Source organism: Achroia grisella, unplaced genomic scaffold (assembly GCF_030625045.1).
Source record: "Achroia grisella isolate CSIRO2021 unplaced genomic scaffold, CSIRO_AGI_Agris_v1 utg2716, whole genome shotgun sequence".
Classification (NCBI taxonomy): Eukaryota; Metazoa; Arthropoda; class Insecta; order Lepidoptera; family Pyralidae; genus Achroia; species Achroia grisella.
The window spans coordinates 256,078-277,150 of NW_026712761.1; the positions used below are offsets into that span (position 1 = coordinate 256,078).

Consider the following 21,073-nt stretch of genomic DNA (forward strand, 5'->3'; position numbering starts at 1 on the left):
TTTGTCAGAGTCTAGACTATCTGTGTAGCAAATTTCATTTAAACCGGTTCAGTGGTTTCAGCGTGAAAGCGAGACAGACAGTTATTTACGTATTTATAATATTAAGTAAGGATATAATAGTGATTTTCATTAGTGAGTCCATAATTTGTAGAAAAGGGTCCAGTGCCGCACAGGAACATCCAGTCGACATACGCTGAACCGGGTCTTTTAGCCGCCTTCAATTTAGTGTCCTTTAAATGTATTTATTTCGTTTAATTTAATTGGCAGCAATTAATTATTTTTATCTTTATGCTAATTATTTGCCACACATTATTAGTATTGCTATCGTTAAATGTTGGGGCACTTGATACGACACAACGAACTAATTAACAACATTATTGAAGGAAAAATAGATGGAAAGAGAGGAAGGGGAAGACAAGACACAGCTATATCAAGCAAGTTAAAGAAAAAGTTGAAGTCGTGTCCTATCAACAGGTAAAAGGACTGATAGAAGATCGTGGAAGGAGGCGGGAGCTCCACCGACAAGAGCACAGCTCTTAAATTATGAATGAATGAATGATCGTTATTGTCCATTAATGCCTATGAAAGGTAAGTTGGGAAAAGACTTAATCTTATATATAAAATTCTCGTGTCACAGTTTTCGTTCCCATACTCCTCCGAAACGGCTTGACCGATTCTCATGAAATTTTGTGAGCGTATTGAGTAGGTCTGAGAATCGGCCAACATCTATTTTTCATCTCCCTAAATGTTAGTCCACCCATAATTTTTATTTTTTTTATTTTAAGGCTAAACAACGTTTGCCGGGACAGCTAGTATCATATAAATCGTTACGTTCATAAGCGGCTAAAATGTCCTACATGAATAAATGATTGAATATGACTTATATATACTTGGAGTTTTATAATCGAAACGCTCATAAAAAAATATATTATGTTTTATTTCCTTCTTTAAGCTGTCCTTTGAAATGTGTCTGCAGATGGCGTTTCAGTATTTGAAATGTCTGAAATAAAAAAAAAACTATATTATCTATTTGATTGGAATTAGGTGTTATTGAAGTCATTTCTTTACTTAATAGATTTTTATTATTTTGTTTAATTCCGCCTCTATTATTATTTGTTAAACCACAAATTTTCAATTATTTAGTGTCAAAAGTATATGTTCTTTTTTTGAGACTAGATGGCGCTGTGTGAATTGTACTGGGTTATTGATGATGATGGTGTAATCCCGGCCGATTTCGGCCACGGTGACTGTCTTCAATTCCAGTTTTGCCGTTGATGTGCTCGCATGTGACTTATGTAGCCTATTTTGTGTGTAAAAATCCTCGCACATCGCGGGCATGAGAGCACACCGCTCATATAATTATAGCTGATAGCCGCAGGTGGTCGGGCTTTCAGCATCTTCGCGTCTAGCACTGAGTTATTATTGTTATATTAATACGTGAAGCAAAACCTTATCATCCTTTAATACGTGAATTGCGTGGACGGAGAAATATGAAATTTCGCACACTTATAGTTGAGGAGTGCAGAATCCTAATATTTTCTTAAAATTATGCATAAAAAATACATTAAATCAATAAAAAAAACATTACTTACACTACTATATATTTGACACACACGCATATACACTCTTTTGTTTAATTGTTATTGATTCAAAGATCTTTTTGTTTTTTTTTTATTATGGTCCAATTTCGAGTACTGTCCACTACTCACAGCCAGTATATTATAATACTTATTAACAGAAAATATTTTCTCTAATATAATATTAATTACCCAAGACTATTCACAATGAAAATTAATGAAAAGAAATAGTACTTCATGCGGAATATATATATATATAGTATAACATACCTTAAACCTATACCCACAGGCTTCGCACATAAAGCACCTTATACGCGCATCGCTGGAATGCTTACGTCGCTTGTGATTATCAAGCGCTCGAGCGCTGCAATACCGTTTATTGCAAATATCACATATCAGCAAATTCATGCGTAGGTGCACAGTATCATTATGCTGTTTCATTTTGGCGGAACTTGGGAAGCGCATGTCGCAATTCTGGCATGTATACCTATAATTTTAATTTACATAATTAAAATTTTTATTACTTTTAAATTATTTATCCAAATAGATGTTATATGCTTAACATAGACATTAGATTAGGGACTGTTACTAATGATCTTAGATTGATGATGATGATGATGAGATAATCTTCATCCGGTTCCCCCTAGAAACCATAGTGGTAAATTCCTATTCGCCAAGTTGAGCTCACTGACCTGACCTCATGCTCATCTTATCCACTAGTGCCCCACCACCGTAAACCGATAGCGCAGGCGGGTGCGCAATTCCATTATCATCCATAAGAAAATACAAATTAAAGTTAACACAATTTTTCATTTTATTTCAAGTCTATGTCCTCCACAACAAAAAACAAACAAAGGTGTGCCGTCAACTTGTTTGACATTCATTACACACACAAAAATACGATAAACTTACTTCAATGTGCTAATGTCCACATGGGTACTGGCAGTACGCTGGTGCTTCCTGTAGCTGCAGTTTGTTTTGAAAAATTTCCCGCACGGCTGACAGTAGTAACTGAAATTTGACAAATATCTGTACTTAATATTGTTTTCTATACATGTCAATCCTCGAGTCATATACAATATTAGCTACTCGCCTATATTAGAGTAGATTAGTTTATGTCTGTCGTCTTATATGTATGTCTGTGTATAATGGATAATACACTCATTTCTCATCACCTTATCTCTGGCTACATCAATTATAATATGTACACTCGAGGAGAAGACGATTGTTAGTAATGGGAACTAGTAATCCCCATTGCTATCAATGTACTATGTTAGGTCGTCCTCCACGCGGTTCCTCCTGGAAACCATCGTGATAAATTTCTAGTGAATTTGTCACGATGGGCGAACTGGCCTGACCTCATGCTCATCTTATCATCCTGCACTGGTGCCCTGCCTGCGTTAGCCTTAAAAATGTACTCTGGATACAACCCTCCACCAACCCATGGCCATTCCAACCTTTCGGTTATACTGGCCGAATCTACGGGGAATGCGCGCTGAAAAGCACGTATTTTCTGGACCCCTACAAATTATTTCCACTCCTGTCCCTTCTGTTGCTTTCTACCCCTTCTGGGGCAGCGGACGAAACATTCAGATTCAGCAACAGTTTCGGTGCTGGCAGCACTCCATATTCAGCAGCCTCCTTCCTTCTTGAACGCGTACCACCTTCAGTCTTCTCGTACTCGCTCCGCCTCCGGTGCCACTGATGCGCGAACTCCCGCAGCCTCCTAAAATTCTCCTCCGTAGACACCAAGTCCGGGTAGTACACCGGACCCTCTCCTTCGACGTATCCCCTCCGACAGCTTCCCCCTAAGGTCGGAATACAGCGAGCACTCCCACACAACGTGGTGGGAGGTCCTCTTCCGACTCCCCGCAACTGCAGCCGCTCGACTCGTAGAGTCTCATGGCATGCAATCGCTTACTACTACTACTCACGCTTACTACTAGTACTCTGTATACAGTCACACGTACGTAATATACGTACTTGGTATCGTCGGTGCGTGCTCGCTGGCGTGCGTGCTTGGCTCGTCGATGCGCTGCAAGTGCCGCCCGACTCGCGAGCGTGTTCATACATATAGGACACTGCAGTCCACCATTATGTTTCTGCTTGTGATATTCATATTTCCCACGGCTCCTGTAATAATAACGTATTTTTTTTATTGCGCACTGTAAACATAACTCATAAAATGCTAGCTTTTTAGCACATTGACTGACTTCTGATGGTTGCGGGATCACACGATACAAACATATGTATTCATAAGTATTTTTGTTTGTCTATATACATAACCAGGGTTATCTACAGAACTCATTCCGGTAGACTATGAGATCATGCCTCCCACCAGGAATACAGTTTACAAAGCAAACTGCTTAATAGACAGAACTACTCATGCTAATGACAATGTAAAAAATATACCTAGATAGAACATGGGAAATGACATCATTATTCAGTTTTTTTTAAATTCAAACTACTAGTTCCTGAGATTATATATATATATAATGGCCTATGCGTCTATTATAGACGAATTATGGCGTAATGGTCCGTGAACAGCTCTTTTCGTGGCTGTATAAACCGATACGAGAACGGCATGGCCTACCACAGGCTCGACAAGGGAAATTATTGGCAGTAATCTGATTAGATTAGCATGTTCAAATAAACAAACTCTTTAGCTTTATAATATAGTATATATAAAAATATAATGAATATTTGTTTTTGCTTACTCAAAAACTTTACTGCACTCCTTACATTTATAATCGTTTTTCGCTGCTCTCAGTCTATTTCTTCTTTTATAATTTACTTTTTTAAGAACTATACTTCGTCTTTTGACATTGCCTGATTCTTTTTCTGAAATATTCTTCTCTTTCTGTTCACTGTTTGCAGTTTGTACAGAATATTCGGATTTTTTAATCATATTTAGTCTGGAATGCTGTACTTTTTTAATATGTGTGGTTTCAGAATTTAATTTATTACTGAATTTTGATAAATCATTCTTATGTATACCAGATATATCTGTGATCTCTTCTGGAGAACTAATTATTGATAGATTCGAGAAGTTTAAATTAGATTTTGGTATCATACAGCAGTTTTGGCCCTGAAATGTGTTGCATTTATAAACTATACTATGTGTGCTGTAGCATGGTGGGAGTGACATTTGCCTGTATTTGTAGACTAGAACATTCTGTCTGGGTTATATTTAAGTTACTACAGTTATTAATGATTTAATATATTACAAATGTGGTACAGCTGAAATACTAAGTCATAATTTGTAAATGAAATGTTACTGAAACTGTCACTCACACTACAGCGCACATGGTATAGTGGATGTTTTAACCTTTTATTGTAGAGGTACCAGATGTCTCCTGCGATTTCCTTTACCTGCCTTCTATATGTCACTAGCTTTAAAAATGATACTTCCATACAATTTTTCATCTACCTTTTCAACCATTTTTCGATTTTGAAAGTAGCCTATGTCCTTTCTCAGTATCTAGACTATCTGTGTACCAATACACATTTAAATAGGTTCAGTAGTTTTTGAGTGAAAGTGTGTTGTGCTTTGCTAGATGGTCAGACCATTTTTAATATAAGTAAGGATAACATAACCTTAAAGCCACCATCGTGATTCATGCACATTGCCCTTACCTGTTATATATTTATATATATATATACATATGACATCAACAAGCTTGATGGTCTAGGGGTTGAGCACACCGCTTTACCAATTGTATCCATGCATATGATTATTTGTATCAGTCTGTGGGTTTTCTATGTATATTATGTATGTATTTACAAAAAAACTAAGTATTTATATTAGTTGTCTAGTACCCATGACACAAGCTGTGCTTACCGTGATACTAGATGGCGCTGTGTTAATTGTTCAGGGTTATTTATTATTATTATTTATTTAAGACTCACCAAGGCATATTCATCTAATATATGTTTAGATAGGAGAGCATTTCTCATTAAAATATTAGCATGTTTTAGATGTGCATTACATTCCCAACACAGCCTCTGTATATCCTGAAACATATAAAAAGAAAACAGTTAATTTAAATTAGTTATGACTTAGGATGGTAATTGTTATTAATATTTAGTAGTTATGGAGTCCTTAGGCTATGGTAACTATTTACTATGAGATGGGCCATAGGCCTGTTTGCCGAAGTCGTAATTTTGAAAAAACGTGTAAGGCCTCATCACTAGTAAAGTACCTCTCCATATCTCCATATCTTTCCTCTGTACACCATCTTGGATAATTCCTGGTAAATTCACGGCATTAAAGTACCAGACATAACTTTATGCTCATCCTAGCTTTCTCCAGCAGTTATAATACTACTACAATGGGTAAAAGAAACAATTGTTAATAGTGACACTATTTTCCCATATATTACTCGTTCTGGTCGAATAATACATCGTCCTCATAGATATGATTATTAATTAAGATAAGGAAGTTATTTTTTATTAATTTCATTTATGCAAAGAGAAGGATGTTCTATATAGAAACTTCTTAGTGAATGACATGTAATTAGAACTAAAGAATAATAAACAGATTCTGTCAACATCTCAAACTGATATTTTATTTATCCAATTTAAAATTTATAAAATTATATTAAATTTGTTATATTAAAGACCTTAAAAACTTTTAATATAACAATTTTAATATAATTGCATAGAAGAAAACACCTGGATACTTATTTTTTGCATTTGAAATAGTGTTTTCAAAGGAATAAAGAATACTATTGTCTTAAAATGCTCATACCAATCCTGGAGTTAACATTTTTAACGTAATACGTAATATTTCTGTAGGTTGTTGTAATATTCTGTTATCACTTAAGCAGATGTGACAAATATTTGATTCCATTACTTCAAACAGGAAACAAGTAGAAGTATTATTTATTATATTAAGTTATCGTTTCAGAGAGAAATAGTGTATAAAAATAATGATAACAAAATGTAAACAAACGAAATGTCAAATATTTATTTTTTTGGTCCTGTTTATCCATTTTATAAGGCAAAGATACTGTATTTATACAGTCATCCATCTACATTTTTTTTTATTTGTGATAAGATTTTAGATTATTCATTTGAAACAAAAAGCAAATTTTTAGGAGTCAATGTCAATGAAGTCTTATATTAATTAATCCCAATAATTCAGCTGCCAGTATATTTAAAAAATGAAAGTCGCCCTCTACATCTGACTCATAGCATCGTATCGTCTACTCGTCCGCTCGTGCTATTAATTTCGTCTTAGCTTATGTACATTCTATTATTTACTGTTTTTAAGGCTTTCATGCAAAACGAACTATCAAATGCAAAAAATATTTTTAAATAAGAGTATTAGGTACTCTTGTTTAAAAATATTTTTTGTATATTTACAGAAATTGGTAAGTTCTAACAAACATACTCATAAATAACTTGCTCATTAGCAACTTCGTATGTGTCACGTAAGACAAAAAAGTACAGAGATGGGCGTTGTAAATCTCTCATTCTCCGTTTTTGGAACATTTTCTATTGATGCGTCGCCGTTATACAGCCTTGACCGTGCCTCGTCAAATGGGCTATTCAACAATAAGAGTTTTTCAATTCGAATCAGTAATTCGTGATATAAGTACGTTCAACCACACATATATTCATCAGCTTTGTAATATTAGTGTAGAAAAGTTTTTCTTTTATTACTACAGTTTGTTTTAACTACAAACAAGCATACGGTCCATCTGATGGTAAATGGTACCGTAGCCTATGGACACCTGCGACATATATATACCCTTCTTGAAAAACCCCATGCTGTAGTTTCTTGAGAAAATCTCGGCAGTTAGTTTATTCCACAATATGAATAGAAATAACATGACAGTAGTGGGGGAATGGTTATTGTTTTTAATTGATGACCCCATTGCTAGGAATGTGCCCTATCAGGTTGACCTCCTCGCGGTTCTCCATGGAAACCATCCTGACCCGAAAACATTCCTGGTGAATTTGTCAGGATCTGCTAACTGACCTGACCGCATGTTTATCCTATCATCCTTCACTGGTCCCCGCCAGCGTAAACCGCTCGCGCAGACGAGTACATCGTTCCATTATCATCACTAAAAAAACATGACAGTAGTATTTTGTACTGTTTTTTAAAGTAGATCAAAAATATCCTATATTTTAAATAAAATACTTACTAAAATGTTATACAACTTTATTTAACTAAAAACGTTTATAAATTTCAATATTGGTATAGTATATTGCATATTTCTATATAAATTAACTAATTCACTCTTGTTCTAAACCTAAAAACGTGTTCCACTATACATTTCAAAATTACAATTTCATATTAATATTATCTGTTTTTCTTTTCGAGCCATATCTATATATGTATGTAAAATGAAATGTATATGTAAAATGAAATACAAAAAATGAATTTACTTCATTAACATCATCAGCATTTCGGCCCGGAAGATATCCACTGATGAACAAAGGCGGGGGAGGCCACTCTCCTCTCATCCAGACAAACGACTAAATAAAATAGGATACGCATATTTCATACTTACACACTATCAAAAACTATATAGATATGCTACGCATACACACTAGGTACTGGGTGCACTACAATAATAAAAAAAAACATTTCGCGCGATAAATTCTGTGTTAGTGACAGATGACGTATTAAAATTATATATACCTTTGAAATTAAAAACATGCAGACAGGGCTGTTTTGGTGCAGTTCCCTTTGCCATTCTTTTAAAGGATAAAAAGAACAACAAAAAATTACTTTGTAAACTATTTGAAATCATATTCTATTGCTTGCCTCAATTACAGAATAGAAAATCCTTTATTCAAATTAATTTACTTTAAGTACTTTTAAATAGTCATAGTTATTTTTTTTCAATCTACCACTCCTGCAATGTAGCCTGCACTGACTTAATCTGACCTATTAAAGCTCGGATGAGTGTTCTTGTATTTTTATAATCAGTAAATTTGCTATTTTTTTTTACAATATTCCACTTTTATGCTGTTTTTTATGTCGGTAATGAATCAAAGAATAGAATCTGTGAAATAGTTCTCAACTTGAATTAGTTCGTATATGAACTAGACAAGATTTCGTATTTGGCGCTATTTTGAACTATATAATTTATTTATGAACTAGTCCTGTTGAAAGGATAAACACGATCAAATATTTTATTTACAGTGGTCTTCGAGAATATTTTAATTTGTAGTATTCCGCCAATCTGTCACTACCACCATACTTTAAGATATATAGTATATATACCCTATAATTATATCACAAACGATCAATTAGAAATTGTGGAACACTTAATACATAATATATACATTATATAACTCATTAGATGAACAAGTAAATGCAAAATATATACAGCGATATAAAACAATGAACTTTTTAGGTTATTTCATATCAGTTACCCCTGTTTTTTCTAGAGTGTAAATTTCTTTTTTTTATTGAACTGAAAAAGGCAAGAGTTATTTCGGACTACTCTATTGCTGTGGGCCGCAGCTAGCCTTTACAGCGTCACCGGACGATAAAGGGCGAGTGCAGAAGGCACTCCAAACCCGAGGAAAGACTTATGGAGCGGCTGAAGGCCAACTCCCACCTGACGGATACGACTTTACTGTGAGGACACCGCTAGGGGTTCGAACCTCTATTATATAGTTTATACGAAACTTAGTCTCAAAATAACCTTTTCTCTATAAATGTAGTTTATATTAAGTTTCGACTCACAAATGTTATCTTTTATATTAATAAAAAGCAGATGACGTAGGGGTAAATAACAAGTGATAAAACAAACGGTCTAACTTGTCCATAACACTATAGTAATCGCTTTATCTCGCTGCATAATGTAATTGTGTATAATAAGGCACTTTTGATATTGCTTCTTGTACAAAATATCACGGATTACAATCATTAAACCGCACACTCAATACAATAAAAATATGCTACACGGCCCTGCTAGTCAAGCGGTTAACACTACGCCTTACTTTGTAGCGGCTTCATCATCATAAGTATGACTGTTGTTGAGTGTTTATTGTGTATAAATTGTATTTACGAAAAAAAAATTCTATCAGTTCTCTAGTACCCATAGCTCCGCTTAGCGTGAACTGTAATAGATGCTAATGTATAAATTATCCAGCATTATTGAAATCTTATATTGGAAAATCCACTTTAATCTCACAACTTTGAGGTCTCATTCCGAAAATAAGTAATTTTTGAGTTAATACACTATTACTAAAAAATACTGCATTAATAAAAAATACAAATTTAGTAAAATCTACCTTATTTTTTTACTTTTAAGTATAATTCCAAAAATCAGTACTTTTTAAGTTATTGTATTGAATATGCGAAATGTATGTTTTGTGTTATGAATAGTTTATGTTACAACAATTTTATAAATACAGGATTATCTGTAAGAGGCCATACATAAATCGTCACACTTATTTCAATAGTTTTTACCCCCATCCCTGTCACAGCTCGTCATTGAAAAGTTACGTCACAAAATGTAGAATTGGGCTCATCTCACCGTCGGAGTCGCGGTGGACTGTTTCGATCCCGCTACTCCGGCACATGGTGTTGGACGAGGGATATCTTCGAGTTTTTAGTGAGTAGGAGTCTCACAGTACCCGTTTTTCCCCTGAGGGTATCTCGGACAAAGATTTTTTCCAAGTAACAAAAAAAGGTTGGGACCATCCCAAGCCTACATTTTGTGACATAACTTTTCTTTCGATTTTTTTAATTATGTTCTTCACCAATCACTTGTTATACAATGTCACATTTTGTGACGCCGCCCCTTTAATATGTGAAGTTTATTATAGTATATATATTTTACGTTTCTGTAGTATATTGTGACGTATGTTAGTTTATGGATGACCCCTTATAACAATTTTATAAATAGTTCAGAGTTATAAATAATAAAATTAGTGACAAATATAGCACCTAAATTAGAGTTACTTTAAAAAATTACAGTATCTACGGATATATGTATGTTTATCACGTGTAGGGCCGGATTAACCAGTAGGGGATCTAGAGGTCCCGCGCGGACTTAAAAATATCTTTTGTTTTGAAATGTTTCAGAGAGCGACATATTAATTGGAAATTTTTAATTCTCAGTGTCAGGTACAATGTCATAGTTATTTTCGACGCAAACTGTAGTTCATAAAATATTTCATTGACACTTACAGTATAGAACCATCTCGTATTCAATACAATTAGTACATATTTTCTAGCTACGAATTGAGTAATAGAACGAAATTTTATTAATATATGGATATAAACTAGTTCCTATCAATATTCTCGGATTGACAAGGGCCTCGAGATTACCATTGCCCATGGGCCCTGTTACGTTTAATTATTTTGTTTATATTTTGTTGCATTTTGTTTACGTTTATAATTTTGCACCGCCAACAATTATTCTCTGCACCACCTATGGTTGACTGGTAGAAAATGCCGCATGGTGTTAAGTCCGCCAAATGTACTGTACTATATATTATATTGTGTGCATTAAAGTTAAAAAAATAAAAATTAATCCGGCCCTGATCATATTGATACAAAATATATCTCTTAGCTTTAACATAAATCTTTATGTTTGTAATTGTGTACAAGCTTATTTGAGAAGAATAATAGCCGAGTTTCTTCTCCGTTCTTCTTAGCTCCTTAGCGCTTAGCTAAAGCACTCCGAACTGACTGTATATTTGAATTATTATAAATAAATAAAATAAAAAATAGACAGAAATATACATACATGCATAAAGATAATCGATTTGGGTTTATTTTGCATTAATTGTATGTGAATAATTATATTTCTTCTATTGTAATTATATATTAGCTGAAAATATCTTAATTTCACATAGGATATGTATATTTGGTCCACAAATACCTGATTTGCCATATAAATACAAGAGAGAAAGAGAGATGGAAGAGATTCTTGTATTAAGTATAGTTTATCTATGCAGGGTTAGTCTTAAAGGATGAATGCTAGTGATAGTCTCTATCAAAGGGAGAAATAATGTTTGAAACCTTCAACAAATCATGCTGCCAAAGACTAAATCGGCTGTAAATGACAATTCCTGATTTCCATTTTCTTTTCCAAAGTAGTTCGTATTCCACAGCGTTTTCAGCTATACCCTTTAAGACTAAACCCGTAAATTGTTTTTATTTAAGTTAATTTTATTTGTACTCTTTTGGTTTTTTTTATATTTATTCACAGAAGACAATAATCTTCTATGGAATTACAGATCTTTGAAATTCATAAATTGACAAGGAGCGAGGGATGTTTATTCATAATGGATCCATTGTCACAAATACAATTTGTCAGGTCATCACCTTAGTGGTAACATTTTTGTGTGTGAATAAAAAAGAATCTATTATTTGTTTGGAATACTAGGTGTGCATAAGTCGCTGGGAGATCTAGCATCGACTACATTTATATATACATTTAAGAGTTCAACAAATCAGTTATAAAGTATTCCTTTAGTATTATCCTTTAATATTCTGGAGTATGGTTCCTGACTTAAATATTTTTAATGTCATCCAGTATAAAATGTTTGTAAAAGACAATCAGTAGAAATTATTTGAGTTTATAACAAGGCTTCCTTATCAGAATGCTTCATTCTGTATACATTTGTACAATAATAAAATAACCAAATATAAATACTTCCTTACATTACTATTTTTAGATACAATTTATATTTGAACTACAGTTAGGACAATTCTTCGATTGCAGCTCTAATTGTGCGATACGATTCTGTAAATGCACAATCGTTGCGTCTTTCTGTTTTAGTTTAATTTTTAGGGTCGTTATTGAATCCTCTAATGCACCATACACTGCTTGGACCTCCGGTTGGTAGGTGAACACTTGAGGAGGTTCATCCAAGCAGAAGAACTCTCTAACCGTTGCATGGTTAGGAAGTTTACTCAATATTGCATTTACAAAGATCTGCAAACCTCTCACTCGTTCTTCTAAGAATGCAGTGTCAAAGTTATCCCTGAACCATCTCTTCCCTGGCAATGGTAGTATTATATTTGGTAGCTCACTTCTGATTCTAGAATATAGTCTAACAAAGTCCGTATATCTACGGAAAACGAGCCAGGATTGGTCACGTTTGTCATCTTCAACTTTGAGCTTATAAATTGTAAACTTTGCTCGTTCCTCCATAACTTCATAACCTACTATTGGTATTTGTAGGGATTCAAATTTCTTAATCTCTTCCCTGTGCAGACTTAGATCTATTGTACTTACGCTATTTTGTACCTTGTTTACATTTTTGTTGTAATCTCTCCCATGATAACTGTTATCATTAATGTTACCCATGCTTTTATAGTGACTCCTGGATTGTAGTGATCTGCTTCTGGGTTTAGAAGATTCATTATCAGATGTAGCAGTCTCATAGGGAGATTTATGGAAATTCTTATATTTCCTCACTACACCACGACTTAACTGTTCATCACTTGATGTGGAAGACACTTCATTGTTAGCGTCATCTGCTTTCCTATCTGTACCATTATTGCCTTTAATACTTCGATTCTGTATTACCTCCATTTTGAAATTTGTACTCTATGGTGCAGACACACTGAAATAAACAATTATATTGTAATTACATTTAAGTAAAAAGAAATGGTTATTCAAATAAATTTTATGTAAACATTTTCATGAACATGAACATGAATACAGAGTTCAGTGGAGAGAGCTGGAGTAGGCCTATGCCAAAAGGCACACCGAATTGTAGGACATTTTGTAAACACCAAAATGTACCCCAATTTTCGGAAAAAAGGGGTATATTATTATTATTATTATAAACAATTTTTGAAATGTTATGTTTTTAGTCTACCACAGATTTATTAATTAAAAAATAATTTATTCATGTAGGATATTTTAGTCACTATGAGAATATTTTATATTATAATTTTTTCCCTACCATCCTTATTGCGCCATGCCTCACATTAGCCTTTGTAAAATGTAACATATATAGTAGATCATATAAAAAAAATTAATTGTTTGTAAATGTTCTGGGAAGAAATTGTAGAAAATTGTTAATGAAACATGATGACTAAATTTTTAAACATAAAGAAGAAATACTGAAATTAAAAATTTTAAATAATTTTAATAAAGATTTTTCTATATTAATTTCCTATGTTAATTTAGTGATAAGACAGTTATTCCAGAATTTTCTTTTTCATTACATTTGGCATCAAAATCTAGTATTGCATTTAAATGGCCCAGAGCAAGTGTCCATTTTCGAATTGCCCCTTAAAACTCAAAAAGCCTTTGTTGCAATGGGCCCCACATTAGAAAAACTAATTCTAGGGCATAGATGAACCCTATAAGGGATCTGGTGTGATAATACATTATTTTAATTATATAACATAAAACAGGAACAAGGTGTCTAAAGAAAGACATAAGCATGTCATCACTTTCATGACATATTTATTTTGGCTAAAAAAAGTTGTGCCAAAAGAGAGATTTCAGGCTACCATAACATAGTTAGAATTATTGAAAAATAAAAATTAAAAAATACAATTGAATTACAATAACAGTGTTGGGGTGACCTAGTAAGCATACCAATGTATCTGGTACACCCCAATCTTTCATATACATTGTCACTTTTTTTAAAAACATATTTCAAAACATTAGATACCAAATATTAGTAAACAAAAGTTACTTATTAGAAGTTAAGCATAAAAATTTACAAGACACATGTTTGTATTCATATTAATGTGTTAGTTAGAACAATTATGTGTTTGTGTGTGTATTATTAGGAAGGAAGTTATGATATACATGTATATATGACAGGAATGGTAATTGAACACCAAATAAATTCCAGCCAGTATAAACCGTTAGTGCTTGTTGAGGGTGCACCATTCTATTATCAGCTATAAGTACACTAAATAATTACATTTAAACTTTCACATTTAGTATACATTAATAAATATAATTAGTCAGACCTTAAGATAATATAAAATTACCTGTCTCGACATTTCCTACATCTACGATACTGTAATTTTTACCAATGATGATCATGACCAAAATAACAATTTCATTGTCAATTTCAGTCACTACCTGAACATTTATCGTACACTTCTAATTATAGTATTTCATATTTTAAAAGATTACTTACATAGACAACTTGGATAATTGAACGTATATTACGAGATATTTATAACAGTACGATAACAATGGATTTGATATACATTTTATTGAAAACACGGTGAATGTTTACTACGCCATGATCAAGGAACATAAACTGCTAGCTGAAACAACTCTCAAATAATTTATTGAAAATTATAATTTTTGACTGTGTTTTGCAAATAAAATTATAAAGTTTAAAAATAAGAATATAGGAATAAATATTTCCAATTGATATGATGATTGATGACAGATTGACAAACAGATTGTCACATATACAAACTGGTACAGTACAGTATAATTCCTAGAAGACACAATGTACTCGTTTACTGCAAAAAAACTCTTCAATTTCAAGAAAATCTATTTGATACAAAGTAAAATCTTGTGATTTTTTGCGTCTTGCACAGTTTTACGGCCATTTGGAAGATAAAGCTAAAACAACAGCAAACAAAAGTTAGAACTACATTATAAATATTAGGAGAGTATAAGTAAACAACATAAACAATGATATACAAAACTGAGTCAATGTGGACCACAACTGGAAATATGGTTTCCAGCATTTATTTTCAGCTGGGTTGATTTACAGTACACGTGGTGAAACTCGCACACAAATTAACTACAATACAAAAATATATAATGTAAATTATTATTATTATTAACACTTATTAATATACAATAACAAAGTATATCATTATTCAAAAAATATTAAAATTTCACATTTAGTAATAATAATAATATTACCGTTTTGGATATGATTTTTAGCTCCTCAATTGAGCTAGTACTCTGAGCCATAAAGTTTTAACAAAAAATACAGGATTGTCTATTATTCATGTCAATCATCACTCGCATTTTCATTTGTTCCATACTATTTATTTTGTTCGAGATGTTTCTTCCTCCATTAACGTTTTTCTGTAAATTATAAAATTTACAGTTAGTGAAATTTCGTCTTTGTTTTCCATTAATATTTAATGGTCATTCAGATTGAATGAACTACCTGCCGAGGTTTTCTCAAGAGACTACAGCATGGGGTTTTTCAAGAAGGGTATATTAAGGTTTCTTAAGGGTCGGCAACGCGTATGTGACACCCCTGGTGTTTCAGGCGTCCATAGGCTACGGTAACCGTTTACCATCAGATGGGCCGTTTGCTTGTTTGCTACCTAAGGGTATAAAAAAAAAAGATTGTTAATTTTGGTTAGTAGTTTCAGTGCTTTTAGATTACGAAATCTTGGTTCACTGTTCGTCGGCGGCTGGCCGCCTTACATTATTGATTTTTCAGTTATTTTGTTGTTAGTCGTTTCTTAAATGTGGTATTAGTTAGGTTTCTTCTTTGAGGTTGGAAGTTAAATAGTACAAAAATAGAAACTCTTGTCAGTCTCGGTTGGAAATGGATTTCGGTCTTTGAAAATGAAAATAAACCTATTGTTCATTAATATTTTTGTTTGTAGTTACAAAAATCGTTGGTAAAGGTAATAATTACTATTACTGTATTATTTTGTGATATTCATAGTTACGCACACATTGATTTATCAGAGGGGGTATGCATGATATTGGAAAATTCGATATTTATATTTATAATTTGTAAAAATTATTAAAATAATAATTGGTTAAGGTTTGATATACAAGTTTCTTCAATTTTAGCTACACCTTTTTCGAATTTGGTCACTATGATCCTCTTCTGATATTGTAAACAGGTCTTTGTGTTATTGATGATTGATGATAATTTTTATCATATTGGTTGGTTAAATAAAAAAAAATACATTGAATGGAGTTGTTTGAAATGTTGTCTTAGTAGGATAAAGTAGGATCTCATATTTGACGCTGTTGATTAGAATGAAAATGGAAATTATCTTATTGTTCATTAATAAATTTCTTGGTAGTTACAAAAGTGGTTTGTTATGTTTCTATTTTTTTGTGTAAAAATAGATTTGTCAGATATACATGATATTGGAAAATTATGTAAAAATGGAGTTAATTGGTCTAAGGTTCAATGTACGATTTAGTCTTCGATTATAGCTACACACTCTTTGATTTTTAGTCACTTGATGCTACTGGTATTGGAAACTGGTCTTTGTGTTGTTCACTATGAAATAAAGTTGATTATTATTATATTTCTTTCTTTAATAGTCAATAAAAAAAAAATTGAATAGAGTTGTATTAAAATGTTTAAAGTTACTATGATGCGATCAGGTTGTTTGTTCTCATAAAATTTGGTTGAATGCAATAATTGATTTATTTAATTTTAAAAATAAATTGAATTACTCAGGGAAATGTACCATAGAGGTAGAAAATTTAGTTAAATAAAAATGGGTTTTGTTTAAATGGGTCCTGCTTGTAGGGTCTGGTCTATTCTTATGAATTAAGACTATTCTATTCTTGTATGATATTTAAATAATCTGTACAATTTAAATAAAGAATATTGCATGTAAAGTAATGTATCTTTTCTTTTTTTTGGATCTGGCACTTTGGATATTTTCAGGTTTACAGTTTATTGCCAAATTAATAGGGACAGTCACGAAATATTCGTTTTTTGTAAAATATTGGTCTATATATTATATAATAAATTAAAAAACGTCACTAGGCTATAATTATATTTCATAATATGAGACTTATATCTTATAATGAATTTAGGCTACAATAATTTAATATTTGAACAACTAGAAAATATAAACAAGTATAATAAATATGGTGATAGGAAATTGTTAGTATTTTGTCACATTTCCTTTTGCTTCTATCAGTGCTTGAATCTGCCTTGAATACTTTCCATACACTGTTTAGCAATTACTTTTATTATGAGTTTGTGAAACCATACATTTAGTAATTTTTAAATCAGTTTTACTTTTGTAGTTATGATTTCCTTGGCAATTTCCGCCTTGGTAATATCCCACAAGTTTTCTATGGGATTCATATAAGGAGAATTGCCAGGCTAAGGTAAAACTGGAATGTTGTGGTCTTCCATAAATTCGGTTACACTCCTCGTTTTATGACATGAAGCTGATTTGTGCGTAAACACAAATTACTCCCCATTCGGGAACCATTTCTGAAGTTGCGGCAACAGGCGAGTTTCTAATACTTGCTTGAATTGGTCCTGTCTCATGGTTCCCTGGACAATATAGAGGCGCCCAACCCCTTTTGCGCTGATGCGCAAAAGGGGTTGGGCGCCTCTATATTGGTTGGGCGCAGTCATCAGACAGACCAAACCATTATTTTTACGGGGTTTTTAATACGTTCCACTATGCAATCAGGATTAAATTTCTCCCCTGGGCGCCGCCTCACGAAGTTGCTTTTGTTGGCCAGAATTTCAAAAGTTGACTTGTCTGAGAAACATACCTAAAAAAATATAGAACCTATTTATAATTTTTGTAAATATGATTTTATGTAACACAAACATAATTAACAATAGAACTGACCTTATTCCAGTCTTCAACAGTCTTCAGGCGGTGCTCACGTGCCCAAGCAAGCCGTTTCTTTTTCATTGCCTCTGTCAAACGGATTTTCTTAACTGGACGATGACCTGTCAGGCCTTCTTCTGCCAACCTTCGCTACAGTTCTTTTAGAAACACGTATTCCAGATACCAGTACTATCTGAGTTAAGAATCCAGCACTTTTCTTTCTGTTTTGCAAATAGATATCCCGAATTTTCCTATCGAAACGTGCTGTTGTGTTACGTTTTCTGCCACATTTGCCTTTTCTTTTGGGCGATTACAGATTAATTTGGCAACCCACTGTATGTTCGTTATTAACACTGAAGTTATAATAAAATAAAGTATAAGTCATGCCAGTATTGAATGATTGGCCTTTCTCAGAATCAGCGTGGGTATCAGATATTCACGAAGCCTAGTCGCAATACATCCTACGTTTTGTCTTTAAACAAAGATAAAAACATGTCAGAATAAAGATACGTCCCGTAGTGAGTGCTGGACGTTACACACTGATAATATTTAGTAAAATGAAACATACTACGTAAGTAACTTATATACTTAGTATATTATTATTATTGCACGGTCTTCTGTAGAGTATAAATTTCTTGTTTCAACTAGAAAACTGTTATACGAAATAATTTGGCGTATGCCGGTAATAGAATTTAAAACTTACTTTGAATATTCTATGTAGACTTTGTTCAACTCGATGATTTTGTAGCTCAATGCAATGAAAAAAAATCTAAGTACTATGTAAATATATAGTTTCTGTTTTTGCTGTCGCCATAATTTATGGTATCCTGATGCTTTTTGTACTATTGCAGACGCATATTGCTATACAGTTCTTGTTAGCACTATTATTTGCAAAGTCAATATTTTTATTAAGGCGCACTTTTATTAAGCTGTTTCGCCGAATTTCTGTGCATAAGTTAGTCGTAATATGCTATTAATTTCAGTCATTCCATTATTATTTTAGTGCATGTAGTCTCGGTCTATTTTACGGAAAGGTGACCTTATCACCTCTGGCAATTACAAGGCCCTGGAGTTTAAATCATCCAAAAAGTTTGTACTCTGTCGTGTTGGGTAAACGGCAGGTGTGATACCCACATTTTTCATCCATCATGAGCAGTTTTAAAAAGATATTACCCCAGGAGGGTACCGCTGCTTTCAGCAGAGGAGAATCCCTCCCTGAGCTTAGCTCAGGCTGCCCTTCGTATTCTGGGGAGGGCAAGGATTGCTCACAGTCCATAGCGAAGATTAACGACCGTCAATTAGGCGTTAAATCGGAATTAAATTCTGTTCCGGTATCCGATCCCAATTCTAAACACGATTCTTGTCAACAGTCGTTTCTTTCCAACAACAAGAAACGGAAACGCTTCCGTCGCACAAGGAGAAGACGCAACAAACCAGTGGTTTTAGATAATTCTAACGTTTCTAATTCTGTTATAAATTCATGCATTATTGTATCTGATCTCTCCCAAGATGCTTTAGTTACACCTAGTCTTTCTGAGTGCGAACCTATACCATCCATATCGTTAAGGATACTCGAAAAACCCAACGACCACAATTCAAATAATAAACACGACTCACAACAAGAGCCTTGTGTCCGATCTAAGAGAAGGTGGCGAAAACGCTTCCGTACACGCCCACGGTCAAAGCTAAAACTTCAGAAACTATTACTCGCTGATGATAATCCTACTACTAGTTTCACTCAAATTACATCGAATGCGTGTGCGGCACCTGGATTATCTCAAAAAGTTTTTGTTGATTTTGTTCCGTCTGGTTACATCCATAATGAGTCCATACCCTCTACTTCGTTGGCTGTAGGGCAGCTAAATATAATTGAACCAGATTTGTCTATCCAGCGTTGTAACCTACAAAGGCAGAATTCAGAGATTACTACATTTATGAAGAAACAGTTGGTTATGGCGGAACTAGGTTATAAACCTAGGGAAGCGAACACGAAATCATCGAATGTCAGAGATCGCATGTACCGCCAATTATCATGGACCGATGACGCGACGCAGGTACAATTGCAAGTGATAAGAGTTAAACCACAAGAGTTAAAGTAGAAGAGCAAGCTAACAATGGAATAAACGCTTGTGATGCTTTCGATAATGGCGTTTTTGGCGCCCCTTATGCTTTAAAACAAACAGGAACTCGGAAACAAGAAGATTATGATTTGAAACATTAATATCCAGTCACAGAGCCCCCAATACCTAAAACCAGCCTGGAGGGATGCACAACTCAAACGGTTGCAGAATGAAGTCAGAAGAATGTTTAATCGAATGCGGAAAACACCAGAAATTATATGGATTGGGACAAGTATAAAAAGCCTAATATTATTACAAAAAGCGTATCCGGTAATTGCGTGGTAAAGAGAAGTTTTTTAATCGACATGCAAAACAATAAATGCTGTGGCTAGGTTTCACAATATTACAAAGGACAATTTTAGTTCTATATATGGTCGTACAACAAGCACTACTCAGAATCTCTATTCCTGTATTCGTTGTTGTTTTTGGTCGATTGTGAGATCGCGCGGTACCCACTTTGTACATAGCTTTCGCATACTCAAATATTCATACACGATATGGCCAACATTTTCCTTTGTTATTGATTTCGGTCTCGGGAGAGTCTCAGCTATCTCGATCAACTTCACTTTAAGTACGGTCAACCAAAATTATTTTGTGGCCTTTCTGGTTTTCGACTGAAACAGTACTTGCAAAATCGTCGGTGCTTTTCGCCTCTTTTAAACCTTAGCAAACCACTTCTCAACGGTTGATTTTCCTGGTGCAGAGTCTGAATAGTGTTTATCAAACCAAGTTTTGGCATTAACAGTAATTTCTATCTTTATGATACGAACAAATTATATATTTCATATATTTATTCAAACAAACTAAATCGAAACTTGGTGTAAAGAGAGATGGGAATAGCAGCAGCTTGAGCAGCCTGAACAACCTTTGGGGTCAGTTCA

At 33.5% G+C, this 21,073-nt stretch overlaps 2 protein-coding genes across 2 annotated transcripts; both read right to left on the reverse strand.

Annotated features, from left to right (window-relative positions):
• Positions 1–297: 297 nt before the first annotated feature.
• Positions 298–6,514, reverse strand: LOC131843007 (zinc finger protein 479-like). The gene is made up of 7 exons (XM_059191598.1): positions 6,328–6,514; positions 5,487–5,591; positions 4,295–4,665; positions 3,561–3,710; positions 2,490–2,588; positions 1,848–2,064; positions 298–1,000 (listed from the first exon to the last, which is right to left on the reverse strand). Exons 1-7 carry the CDS (start codon positions 6,427–6,429, stop codon positions 929–931), a joined length of 1,116 nt encoding a protein of 371 aa, XP_059047581.1. The 5' UTR covers positions 6,430–6,514; the 3' UTR covers positions 298–928.
• Positions 6,515–11,460: 4,946 nt separating this feature from the next.
• On the reverse strand, positions 11,461–14,919 carry LOC131842983 (sorting nexin-16). Its single transcript, XM_059191577.1, has 2 exons — positions 14,676–14,919; positions 11,461–13,130 (listed from the first exon to the last, which is right to left on the reverse strand). The coding sequence occupies exon 2, from the start codon at positions 13,097–13,099 to the stop codon at positions 12,233–12,235; it is 867 nt and encodes a 288-aa protein (XP_059047560.1). The 5' UTR covers positions 13,100–13,130; positions 14,676–14,919; the 3' UTR covers positions 11,461–12,232.
• Positions 14,920–21,073: the final 6,154 nt, after the last annotated feature.

Bases quoted from the DNA above. Each gene is read 5' to 3' on its own strand.
- LOC131842983 (XM_059191577.1), bottom strand. From the start codon at position 13,099: ATGGAGGTAATACAGAATCGAAGTATTAAAGGCAATAATGGTACAGAT.
- LOC131843007 (XM_059191598.1), bottom strand. From the start codon at position 6,429: ATGGAATCAAATATTTGTCACATCTGCTTAAGTGATAACAGAATATTA. The intron at 3,711-4,294 runs GTAAGCAAAAAC...TTATTATTACAG, and splicing joins GAGTGCAGTAAAGTTTTTGA to GAGCCGTGGGAAATATGAAT. The intron at 2,065-2,489 runs GTAAGTTTATCG...TTAAAATTATAG, and splicing joins GTGGACATTAGCACATTGAA to GTATACATGCCAGAATTGCG.